This window comes from Orcinus orca, chromosome 10 (assembly GCF_937001465.1).
Source record: "Orcinus orca chromosome 10, mOrcOrc1.1, whole genome shotgun sequence".
Taxonomy (NCBI): domain Eukaryota; kingdom Metazoa; phylum Chordata; class Mammalia; order Artiodactyla; family Delphinidae; genus Orcinus; species Orcinus orca.
This window is the reverse complement of record NC_064568.1, coordinates 5,440,971-5,454,197: the sequence shown is the minus strand read 5'-3', so window position 1 is coordinate 5,454,197 and position 13,227 is coordinate 5,440,971. Positions and strand designations below refer to the sequence as shown.

The window sequence follows — 13,227 nt, the reverse complement described above, 5'->3', positions numbered from 1 at the left end:
TTGTTTCCAGACTTAAAATGTGTTTTTAGTGAAGTAAAAATTATATACTGTACAGTAAAGCAAAGAAATCTAATCAGCACGGCTTGACAAATTTTTACACATGGATGTACCCATGTAACTATCACCCTGATCAAATGCTTCTGTATGTCTTAATGACCTACACTGTTTAATTTTAAGCCCAGATACAAGGCAAGAGAATCTGAACCTCCCACATATATCAACAGAGATTTTATGACACAACCAAGCAAGCTAGGACTGTATAAATTTCTCTAATTTCTTGCCATAGCTGACAAAAAAGGAGCAGCATAGTCACCCATGAGAGGCATTTGGGAATAATTCCTGAACCCTCTTTGGGACCTAAGACCCTCTGACAGCACAGAGAAAATTCTTCCTTGCTGGGAGATTAGCAACTGTCTAGTTATCCTAAGAATTCTCCAGTTAGCCGTGATTTCTGCGGGAAAGGGAAACTGGAGGCAGTCGCAGACAACTGCGACTAGTTTTTTTTTTTTTTTAATTTTATTTTTTAAATTTTTTTGGCTGCACTGGGTCTTAGTTGTGGCACGTGGGATCCTCACTGCGGCATTCAGGATCTTTCATTGCAGTGTGCAGGCTTCTCTCTAGTTGTGGCATGCGGGTTTTCTCTCTCTAGTTGTGGAGCGCGGGCTCCAGAGCGTGTGGACTCTGTAGTTTGCAGCACGCGGGCTCTCTTGTTGAGGCGCGCGAGCTCAAAAGTTGTGGCACGTGGGCTTAGTTGCCCTGCGGCATGTGGGATCTTAGTTCCCCCATCAGGGATCGAACCTGAGCCCCCTTCATTGGAAGGCGAATTCTTTACCACTGGACCACCAGGGAAGTCCTCAAATAGTTCTTAAACTACGAAAATACCCCCTCTCAGAAAACAGACTATACAACTGGAAAAAGGAGGAAACCTGATATTTGTGAATGCGAGTCAAAAGTTCAAGTCCTCTCGCCTTTTTTCCTGTTTTCTGTTTGTTTCCATGTCTAGTAAAGCCGGAGAAGCCTGCCCCTACAGCCTCCTCCAGCAACGTCGCAAGTGAGGGTAGGGCCTGAGGAGGAGAAAAAAGGGGAACAGAGTCCACTAGCCTCAGAATGATGAGCTGCCTCATTCACTTATTCAACAAACACTTGCTGAATGCGTACTACAAGCCAGGCATCGTCCCAGGCACTGTTGGGACAAAGCACTGGACAAACAGTGCCCCACGGCACTTGCATTCCAGAAGAGGTGGCGACCTGGGGAGGCCGACCGAGGCTCCGCCAAGGCACTGGACACCTCTTCTGCCATCCTCCCCAGCCAAACGGACTGACTCTGAACCTGATGCATTCAGACAACTAGAGAATCTTGAGAGGGAGGGAGGGAGGGAGCAGTGTGGGTAATACCTGGATACTGTCTGGCAACAAGTTCTGTAGGGAGGGAAAGGAGTGTGAAACTCATTTCTATGTCATTGCAATCACAAAGATCAAAGTAAGGTGAGGTTCAGAGAGGAGAGACGTCCCTAATAAAACACTCACTCACTGGTTTTTGGAGTCGTCCAGCAATGTATAAGTTATTCCAGTTGAGGAGATCTTCAATCAAAACACTAGTGCTAATAATGCCATATTTGATAAGCTGGAAAAGAAAAGAAATGGGCATGAAAAATAGCAAAATACCACACTGATGCTTATGCAAGTACAAAACGTAAAGAAATAAAATGAATTTCTGACCAGAGCAGAAGCTCCATTTCCAAAGCCACTCAAACTGCCTACCTTGTAAAAACACACATCTCCACAAAACCTTTTGCAAAGGATTAGTTTCCAAGACTGTGTGTTTCCTCAGGTATTCGAGGTGAAGTGACCACTGTTTTAACTCAGGCTCTCGTGACGGTCCTTCACCACAGACACTTCAAGAAGTGATAACATAGTTCACGTTTCTCACTTGAGAAATAAGAAACCTGAAGCTCGGAGAGAACAGATGATGTGCCCAAGATGGTACCACATATAGCAGAGTTAAACCAGGTCCCTGAATTTCAGTCTGGTCTTCCAATGTTTGCTTCACGACAAAGCACAAGAAATTTTCTTTAACGTTTTCACTGACATCCTTTACATGGTGAAGTTCTCTTTCACTATAGGCTATTTCAAACACTTTTATAATCACAAAGCAACATTCAAAAATAAAACCTCTTTATAAGCGCTGAACACATGGAATTATGGTCAAGCTCATTTCAATAGTAATTCACACAAACCCTGAATGCAGTTGTTCCAGGTTATGAAATCCCATTTGCTTCAACAAATATCTTCAGACTCACTTCACTGAACTTCAGTACCCAAACAGCCTTCTCAGGCTGCAGATATCTAAAAAGTAGCTAAAGAATTTCAATTAAAAAGTACAGTCCCTTTGGCACATAATTATGCCCAAACATTGGGTTACTGGAGCTTGTAATATGATTTGAAACTACTAATTACAGATCGGCTCAGCATAATATTAATATGGAGAAAGAACACAGCTACGCGTCTGGCAGGACTAGAGTGGATGTGCAACGTTGCGCTGAATAACCTTCTTCCCTCCACTCTGGCCGCAGTATTGCAGACAGCCCTTCTTGCTGCAGGTGCGTAACAGCTGAGAGGTAATGGGAACATCACAGGGGCCTGTCACTAACTAGCTGCAAGACCTTAGGGAGGTCATTTCCTCTCTGTGAACCTTGGTTTCCTCATCTGCGAACCACAGGTGGTGTCGGGTGGGACCTTAACCAGAAAAGTAAATGTATGGCCCAAAGACGTCACCAATCAACCACAGCACTCGTTCCTGCCACGTTCAGATAGGTCTTCAAAATCCTTCTCAAGTCAGTACTCCAACCTCCTGCCCTTCAAAGTGTGGTCCACTGACCAGTAGCACCAGCATCACCAGATGCAGAACACCAGGCTCCATTCCAGACCAAATGAATCAGAATCTGCATTTCAAAAGGAGCCTCAGGTGACTCGTCTGCACATGAAAGGATGACTGCTCTAAGCCATCAGCAGCATGGAGCAAAGCTGGCACAGCAGAGTCACCCTCAGCCCAGCTGACCTCTAGGAGGCATCTGACTCAGTTCCCCATTGGTCCTCTCAGACTGGGGTCCTGCCTACTTCCGGGAAGCCCTTTTAGAGCCTGGGCCCTCCATATGAAAGACGGCTGGGCAGGGCTCCTGCTGTCACACAACCCTCTGCTGGGATCAGGGTTCTCACCTGCTCTCCAATACCCCTCATCAAATTCCACCCACCCGATGGCAACAAGAGGCACCATATGCTCCCATCTACCTATGAAACCCTCTCCTATGATACCCTCTTCACTTCCAACTTCTTTCTGGGAGTGTCTGCCCCTCTGTATGTAGATAAGATTAATTTCCACCCTGATCCACAGTGGGTCCGCCTATTCCTCCCACTGCCCAAACCAGTGGCTCTCAAAGTTTGTTTCAGACCAGTAGCATGAGCAACATTTGAAAGCTTGTTAGAAATGCAAATCTTTGTTGCTAAGAGAGTAAACCTTAAAAGTTCTCATCACCAGAAAAAAAAAAAATTGTAAATACATGTGGTGATGGATGTTACCTAGACTTACTGTGGGTAATCATCTCACTATATATATATATATATCTATATATATATATATATCTATATATATATATATATCTAATCATTACGTTGCACACCTAAAACTACTACAATGTTATATGACAATTACCGCTCAGTTTTTAAAAAATGCAAATCCTCAAACCCTTACCCCAGACCTACTGAATCAGGAACTCTGGGGGTGGGAACCAGCAATCTGTGTGTCCTACAGGCACTCCAGGTGATTCTGATCACACTAAAATTTGAGAACCAAAAAAATTTGGCCAAAGGCAAAAAATAAAAACAGTCGCATTCACCACCTTCATCCAGCAAAAGTGTGAACATTTCCTAACTGTAAGAACACATCTATTTAGCTGGTATTCTATTAACAAAGGTTAATAACCACCCAAGTTAAGACAAAGGCCCGCAGTCACTTACCCTCCCATCACACATGATCAATGGGTTGTAGTAAACCCCGGCGCCGTAGTTATTCTGGACAGTGGTGATAAACCTGGGCCCCAAAACTTTTAGGAACGAGTAATGGTTCCAGTTTTTCTTCAGGTTTTTTGAATGCCATGCAACAGGGTCATCGACTGTGAACACGAAGTCCAGCATGGCGTTCTGGGAGGTGAAGAAAAGAGAATAATTTTAGTTTTAATTCCTAGAAAGGCACCTAGGCAGAATGGAAAGCTCTAGGACTCTATGCTGCTGTGATTAACAGCAGACCCAGCGCTGTCATCAGAAACTTAAGCAAGTCTCTGGAACCAATCTGAGCTTCGTTTTTGTCAACTCACATAATAACAGTAACACTTATTGAAGTGATGTTCCAGACCTCTTTTAAACACTTTATATATTATACATATAGTAACTCTTTTTAGCCTCAAAACAATCCTACAAGGTAGGTACTGTCATTATCCCATTTTTATAGGAAAGGAAAACCAAGGCACAGAGTAAGTTCCTTGCCCAAGGACACATGGCTACTGAGTGACAGACATAATCTGGTCCCAAATTCTGTGCTGGACCACTTGGCCACACTGTCTTTCATCTAAATCTAGTTAAACGTGCTCTACGTTTCTCCCAGATCAAATAACACCATATGGACAAGCTCTATAAAGTGTTATGTAAAGGGAAATAAGTTATTTTAACTCTCACCCATTTGCCAACCCCTCACTGAGCACCTACGATGAGCTCTGATAGGTCCTGGGATAGAGGTAAAGACCTCAAAGTCTCCTGGGGAGAATAGACAGGTTGCTAGCAAAAACTTGGTAGGAGAACACAAAATGCACTAACTTCACTCAGAGTGGGGTCAGAGAAGAAGGAGGAATTTTCCTACAGGTTTATATTCTTCCAGACTCTGATAAGTCTGAGTCTTAAAAGAATGTGCCAGAGTTCAGCAGGCTTGGTGAAGTACTAGGAGGCCTGAGGAAGGGAGGGAGTACTGTTAGAGGAAAACACTCTTGTGGAGATGAGAGCTGGTAGGACTGGAATGCGACGCAGGCAGGGGAGTGGCGGGAGATGGGACCAGAGAGGGAGGCTGGTTACCATGCTAATGTTCCTGCAGTAGAAAGGGAGGAGGAGAGACTAAAGGATGGAACACCACACGAGGCTAACTGCCACTAAGGCACTGAGGGCAGGGGCTCATCTGGGAGAGACTTAGGTGCTGGAGTTTACTTGTTAACTTGTAGGGAATGAGGGTGAGGGAAAATGAAGGACCTTTTCTTGGAGGGAATTCCAGGTCTGCTCAAAGGAAAATCTACACAGGAAAATGAAGAGGCGGCTAGAGAATCAGGAGGCCAAGGCCTGTTCTGAGTTTCCCACAGTGTGATCCACAAACCAGCGGTGATACTTAAGATTTGGGGTGGACACGTTTTTTTAAAAAATTTATGTTAATTTATGTTACAAAAAAATAACTAGCCTATTGCAAACTACAATTAGGTTGCCCAACCTATATGCCCCAAATCTGTAATTTCTCATATGCTCTCAATTTAAAGAAAACTATTACTTAAATACTAGTATAGGTGGGAAACAGGAAATCCAAGCAACAGTACAGACGGTCTCACCAGGAAGCGAAGAGACGAAGGTTAACTGAAAGACAGATTACAGCCAGGTGTCCAGATCCACGAGGCCCTATTGCAAACTGCACACTACCATTTCCTTCATTTATTAAAGAAACCCAGTCCAGAACACGAGCTGTACAGACAGAAAACACCTCCATCTAGACTCCCGCTCCTTTTACATTAACTCAGCAAGAGCTCAAAAGCTGTATCAAAGTCAATTAAAAGCCTCATTTAAATGGAAAATACCTGCCTGCCACTTGTCTGCTATGTCTTGAATCTTGCCGCCACCTTGGAAGCAAAGGTTGTTTTCCATTTGCAGAAGAAAAAAAAAACAAAAACTGCAATCACAAGGAAAACTGTACCCTCACTACTGTTGTGCCCAGCCAACTCTGAAGAGAACAATGCGTAGCCTTAAACAGACTCCTGTTACATGTCCTGAGCAGGGGCAATTATACTGCTCATCACTAACTTCTGCGGTCAGTTAACGTCACTGCACATGCCCTGACCCTACAATCACTCCGTCAGCTTCCCAAAGTCAGGAGAATCATTTTGTATTTTCTCCTACAACCGGAGACGTGATTCTCAAGCTTGGCTGCGTGGTAGAATCACCTGGGAAGTTTTTAAAATTCCTGAAGCCCAGGCTCATCTCAGACCAATTAAATCTCAATCTCCGCAGTTGGAACCCAGATATCAGTATTTTTTTAAGCTTCCCAGAAAACTCCAATGTTCGGCCGAGGCTGGGAGCACTGAACTAGCTCCTGGCAAATATTTCTCTTCCTTTCTTCCATCTTGTCCCCGCATCAGCTCTTCCCTCCGCATGATTGCACCTCCCGCTCTAGACCTAAGCTGACTCCTACGTATCCTTCAAAACTCAGCTGACGCTGTCGTTCTACTAGGAGCACTTTTGTACGGCTTGTACTTTGCCAGTTGATACGTGGAGTGCGCAGAGCAAACAGGTAGCTCTACGGCTCTGGAGGGACCGAAGGCAAAGGGAACTCGTGAGAACATTCCCGGCGTGGGGCCGACCCGGGCTCACCTTCTGGTCTGAGCTGGGCCCCGCCTGGCGGTACACCCCCGAGCCGTAGGCGAAAGCCAGGCTCAACTCCTCGGGGAAATGACATAGGATCTTGCGAAAGGCCACCCCCGAGCTCTGCAAAGCCTGCAGAGCCATGGGGCCGAGGCTCTGACAGGGACCCGTGGAGGGCAGCAGGCGGGGAACGAGTACCCGCTGAGGGTGGGAGATGGAAGCCGGGGACCGGCCCAGACGGGAGAAGGCTGGAGCCGGGGGCGGGGAGTGGAAGACCCGGCAAGGATTCGGGGCTGCAGACCAGTCAGACACGAGGCTGGTACGAACCCAACAGACAACCGGGTAGCCGTCTGCCTGGCCTGTCTAGCGCCCACCCTGGGCCACGCCTCCTGCACGCACACGTGCTCCGAAGGCGCAAGAGTAAGAGCAGGCGCTCGCTCGCGAGCGGGGACGCGAGGCCTTCGCAGAGATCCCTGGTGGTCGGAGGACCGCACTGCAGGCTGGCAGCCTGGGACAGTGACCTGAACATGAGTGGGGGAATGTAACAGCTGATTGAACTGCTTTTGAACCTTAAAAGTTCTCTTTTGGTCTCGCCTCAAACCACATTTTAATAAGTGACTAGGAAATCATGCATGTAGTATTGCAGCTTCCCATCATCTTTCTGATGAGTTGAAATTCATATAACCTAAAATTGTATGCTTTACAATTCAGTAGCATTTACTGCATTCGCAACGTGTGTAACCATGTCTCTATGCAGCTCGAAAACTGCAGAAGATTTTGAAGGTTTAGGAAAACACAAATAAGATTAAAATCACCCCCAATCCCACCATCCAGAGATTATTACTGGTAAGAGTTTGCTGTGCCTTCTTGCCATTGAAGCCCTTTTCAGATCCGATAATGGGTATTAAAGCGTTCCATAAATGGTAAAAGCAAAAACAACAACAACAACAAAAAGCCTGCACCAAGGTTCTCTGATATTTGTATTTAATTTTAAGCATGGGGAGGAGTATTTGCCCTTTCGTTTTGTGGACTGGGCTCACAAAAGGGCACATTAAATGCAGTTTCTGGTGGAAACGGGACCCCAGGTGAAGAGCTCACCTCTTTGTGTATAACTAGAGAAACTTGCTCCAGGTCACAGGGCCATTCAGGATGTAGTTTGAGTCCCCAGACAGAGACTTTTCAGATACTCTTCCCTTCTTCCCTGATGCTCATGTCCTCTCAACAATAACAGAAGTAGTAATAGCTAAATTTGGGTAACGGTGATGCACTCACATGCATTTTTCACTGAGTTCCCTCTACTGCCTTGTGGGAGGATGTGATTGCCTTCATTTTACAGATGAAGCAGCTAAGCGTTAGAGAAAGCAACGTGCTTGGGATCACATCAGCTTGTGGCAAAACTGGAATGAAGAATCTGGCTCCATGTCCTACGACTCCACTCGGTCGTTGAAGGGTTTTGAGCAGGGACTTGTCAGGCTCAAACGTTAGCCTGGATCAGAGTGGGGAAAGAGAGGCAGGGAGACCAGTTAGGAAGCTGTTACCATAGTTTCATTGTGAATTAACTTGCCTGGCCTGGGGTGATAGAGGCAGGGATGGGATTAATTCAATTTGAAAAATGATTATTGGAATTCAAACTCTGAGGTAAGTCAAGATGACTAGGAATGAAGCTTTACAGGCACTCAGGGTCTATGGAGGAAACAGACAAGCAAACCCAGAATATAACATGTGGTGGTGAAGCTGGGTACCCAGTGCCCTGCAGGACCTATGATGAGGGAGCGTCAATCAGTTCTGGATGTGCAGGGAGAGACCAGAGGAGATTTTGCAGTGATGGCATTTGAGCCAGGCCTTAAAGGATGGGTAGGAGATTATCAAGCAGAAGACAAATGGGAGATTCTACCAAGGAAGGATCGATCGATCGATAGGACAATAATAATAGGTGACAATTGTTTATTTTCTATTCCAAGCATTCTCTATACTCATCTATTCTCTTCATTCCAAAGACCCCTGAGGCAGGTTCTCTTAGACTATCATCTTTCACAAGAGGAAACAGACCACCTAAGAGGAGAAGCAGATTTCCCCAGTCCCACAGTTAGGAGCGTGGCGAAGTCAGGATTTGAACCCAGGGCTTCTGAGCTCCAAAGGCCGAGCTCTTTACCACCTTGTTTCAGAGCCTTCTAAAGTCGGCAGCTTGTGGGCTTCCCTGGTGGCTCAGTGGCTGAGAGTCCGCCTGCCGATGCAGGGGACGCGGGTTCGTGTCCCGGTCCGGGAATATCCCACGTGTCGCGGAGCGGCTGGGCCCGTGAGCCATGGCCGCTGAGCCTGTGCGTCCGGAGCCTGTGCTCCGCGACGGGAGAGGCCACAGCAGTGAGAGGCCCCCGTACCGCAAAAAAAAAAAAAAGAAAGAAAAAAAAAAGAAAAAGAAATAAAGTGGGCACCTTGTGAGGCAAGGGAAGGGAATGGGAAACCAGCTGGTTTTACTCCATCAACCAAGGTTGAGGAGCAGCTGCCATGGCCACCACAAGGCCAGAAAGAGGACGGCAGAAGGGAGACACAGTACGGCTCAGTCTCCTTCTGGGAACACAGGCATTTTGGTTCATTCTGACTAAACACTACCCTTGCCCAGATGGCCAGAATCTGAGATGCACTCACCGTGGAATTACACTGACACCTTTCACCTAAAGATAGTGAATAAATCTCTGCAGGCATACTTCTTTTCTTTTTCTTTCTTTCCTCCCTTGAGGAAATAATTCAGCTTATTTTATTTCCCCCTCTCTTCGCAAAAGTAATCCATACTCATAAAAATGTAAACATTACAAAAATCTGGATACCATCCCCCAGAGATCGCCACTGGTAATCTGTGGTACATATTCCTCAACATAATTTTCTATGAATATATTAACATTAAAAGCATTTTAAAATGGAAGCACATGATAGATACTCTTTTGGAATTTGCTTTTTTTCATTTAAAATATCACAGACACCTTTCCATATCAGAATATGTAGATCTATCTCATTCCATTTATTAGCAAAAGTTTCTAAAATATGGATATGCCATCCTTTGTTTAAACATTTTCATGTTGATAGATATAGATTATTGCCATTTTTTTGTACCTGCAAACAATGCTACAGTGAACATCCTTTTACATAGAGCTTTGGAATATATGGAAGTATTGCTAAAAAGGAGATTCCTAGAAGGGGACTTGCTGGGTCAAAGTGTCAGGACATTGCTAAAGTCCCCTCCAAAAAATTGTACCAATTTCCACTCCCACCAGTGGAGTTCAGCCCTGGATATAAATAAAGATTCTGCAACGTTTCTCCGTTTTTTTCCCTTGCAGGCTTTCACACGTAATTATCAGTAATTTTCGTTTCCATAAACACTTTCCTTCCTGATAATGCAAAAGCACCAACTGGAAAGTTCCATCACGTTCCTGTGTGCATTTCGCCTCTCCCCAGAATGAGGCAGAAGCAATGTAGCAAGAACACATTTGTATTCTTCATCAGAATTCTCCCTGCTCCTAGCAGCTCATCCACTTCCTTTTAAATTACCGTGCCTTGCTAAGTTAGAAGCTATTAAGAAGCTCCAGTGTTCTATATAATCGCTTTAGGGTTCTATGGGAACTCTCATAACCAATGAAATAAAAGCATTAGGAGCCATTTTAAAATATAGATAAATGCCACTTGACTGCACGTTGGATCTCATTTTCCTGATTTATCCCGCTGTTGGCTTTGTGCTCCTTAACAATGACCAAGTCAGGCTAGGTTTCACCAAGAGAATGTTCACCTATTCCATTTTCTAAAAAACCCTATGAAATCTCTGAAACTTTTATGCCTCAGTTTTTCTTCTAATCAGTGTTTAAGTAAAAGGCATAAAGTGTTTGGGAAAAGAAACTTCAGGTACTGTGATCCTTACAATTAACCAAATTTTCAGTTGACCTGCTAACGGACGTAAAGGAGAAAAGTCTTGATCTGTCTCATCAGAGGTGGGTCACCTGCCACATCTGTCCATTCTCAGCTGACGGATGTGTCAAAACTGGGCCAGATTGAGAGCATCTTTAATACATTTTTAGTCTCTCATCGGGGCGCTGAGAGACCACCTGAGTTTGAATCAGGGCCCCAGGAGTTAATAGCTGTGTGACCTTGAGCAAGACAGCTGAAGATCTCTATGCCTTCTTTTCCTCATTTGTAGGATGGTCATGCAAATAATACCTACCTTTTAGCATCGTTGGGACAGCCAATGAAATAGTATCCAGAAAGTGCCTGCCACAGAGCAAGCTCTCAGTAAATGTTCTCCGTCGTGTTGGATTCTGAAGAGACCATGTACAAGAGGAATTAAGAAGCGTAAGAATACCTAGTATCTTCGTGGCACTTAGCATTTCGCACAGAGAACTTTTCCAGACATGGTTTTATTTAATTCTTAAAACAATCCCTGGGAAATTAGTGTTTACTAGTCCAATTTTACAGATGGATAAATTGAAGTGTAGAATAATGAAGTCATTTGCTTGAAGTCCCAACAGAGTGCCAAATCTAATTCTTTTCCTCTTGTACCATAAAAATAACACAAACCGTTTATTTTCCCAAGGGATTCATTCATTCATTCATTCTCCCATTGAAATCTTCCTCTTCCTCAGTTCAAATATCACCCCCTTCTAATCAGAAGTAACTGTTCTGTCCTCCATGCCCACATGTAACCCTTTGCTTATAGCTCTCCAGCCCTGGTCTTTAATACGAAATGTGTCCATCAAGAACAGTTATAAAAGGCTTGGGGACTCTCCAAGGTCAGGGGCCATATCTTATTCATATTTCTATCCTTTAGTACCTAGCACAGTGCCTGAAACAAAATTTCTGCAATTGAGAATGTCATAGACATGTATACAAACCAATTACAGTGAAATACAGAGATGGTCTGTACCATACCTGTGGTAAGACAGCTCTTCAAGGATTCTGGGAAAGCTTCTTGGCACTGTGTTTTCCAATGAAGTTCTGGAAGATCACACTCTTACAGTACTAAAGAAATGAATGAATAATAGTAGAATTTCAGGGAACAGAACAGGTGTCTCATCTGAGAGGTAGTATAATACAGTGGTCAAGAGTATGGACCCTGGATCCAGACTGCCTGGTTTGAATCCTAGCTCAGCCACATATTATCTGCGTGACCTTGGGCAAGTAGCTCAGTGCCTCAGTTTTCACATGTATAAAATGGGGATAATAGTAGTGCTTACTTCACTGGGTTGTCACAATGAGTAAACTCGTTAACATACATAAAGTGCTTAGAAGAACACTTGACATGTAGTGAATACTATGTATGCATTTGCCATTATTATTATCATCATCATCATCATATACTGTCCCTGAATTTCAAGCAAGTCAGCAACTGTCTACTTTATCTCTTTGTAAAACTGGCCCTGAATTTTGGGAGAAATTGAATTGGCAAAGAATCCAGTCAGAGAAGAAAGAATTCATTACTGTATAACTAGTCTATCTCTAGCCACCAAAGTCTGCAATCTGGATTTGGCATAGAGCTGCATGTCTCAAAGTGGGTTTCATTGAATTATTATTTGGAGTTATTTGAAAAAAAATTCCATAGTCACCTAAGTTTGGGAAATCAGATTAAGTAGAGATAAATAGACTTCTTTGCTGTGGGATTTCTCAGAGCATTAATATATTAGTATGCACTGTGTAGTCAAGACATGGAAGCAACCTAAATGTCCATTGACAGATGAATGGATAAAGAAGATGTGATATATATATACAATGGAATACTACTCAGCCATAAAAAAGAATGAAATAATGGCATGTGCAGCAACATGGATGGACCTAGAGATGATCATACTAAGTGAAATGAGTCAGACAGAGAAACACAAATACCATATGATATTGCTTATATGTGGAATCTTAAAAAATGATACAAATGAACTTATTTACAAAACAGAAATAGACTCACTGACATAGAAAACAAACTTAATGGTTACCGAAGGGGAAAGGAGGAGGGATAAATTAGGAATTTGGGATTAAAAGACACACACTGCTATAGATAAGATAGACAAACAACAAGAAACTACTGTATAGTGCAGGGAACTATATTCAATATCTTGTAATAACCTATAATGGAAAAGAATCTGAAAAAGATGGATATATAATTTGCCCAGCACCGATTGTTGAAAAGATTGTCATTTCTCCACTGAGTTGCCTTTGCACTTTTGTGAAAAATCAATTGGTTATATTTTATGTGTATTTCTGGACACTCTTTTCTGTTCCATTGATCTGTATGTCTGTTCCTTCTCTAGTACCACTAAAAAGTTGTCTTGATTAATGGAGATTTACAATATTTTAAAACTGGGGACTTCTCTGGATGTGCTTTCACTGCAGGGGGCATGGATTTGATGCCTGATCGGGGAACTAAGATCCTGAATGCTGCGCAGCACGGCCAAAAAAATAAAATAAAATAAAATAATAAAATAAAATTGGATAGTGTGTTTTCTTCAATTTTATTCTTCTTTTTCAAAATTGGTTTGTAGTCTAGTTCCTTTGCCTTTCCCTATATTTTAGAATCAGCTTGTCTTTTTTTTTTTT

General features: G+C 43.5%; 1 protein-coding gene and 1 long non-coding RNA gene across 9 annotated transcripts in view; one reads left to right on the top strand and one right to left on the bottom strand.

Moving 5' to 3' along the window:
- VGLL4 (vestigial like family member 4) overlaps positions 1-7,044 on the bottom strand; it is a 270,472-nt gene extending 263,428 nt beyond the window's left edge. For 2 of the 8 annotated variants that reach the window (XM_049715550.1, XM_033437383.2), the window contains exons 1-4: positions 6,670-7,044; positions 4,015-4,197; positions 1,532-1,624; positions 1,396-1,419 (exon numbers count right to left, since the gene is read on the bottom strand). In XM_049715550.1, the coding sequence (XP_049571507.1) occupies positions 1,396-1,419; positions 1,532-1,624; positions 4,015-4,197; positions 6,670-6,804 (435 nt within the window). In that variant the 5' untranslated portion in view covers positions 6,805-7,044. Of the gene's footprint in view, positions 1-1,395; positions 1,420-1,531; positions 1,625-4,014; positions 4,198-5,636; positions 5,767-5,879; positions 5,922-6,669 lie in introns of those variants that run through there. The other 6 variants (XM_049715545.1, XM_049715546.1, XM_049715548.1 and 3 more) reach the window with 6 other exon arrangements.
- The window catches only part of LOC117203218 (uncharacterized), a 360,640-nt gene that overhangs the window by 68,958 nt on the left and 278,455 nt on the right, over positions 1-13,227 (top strand). The gene's annotated exons all lie outside the window — the stretch shown is intronic.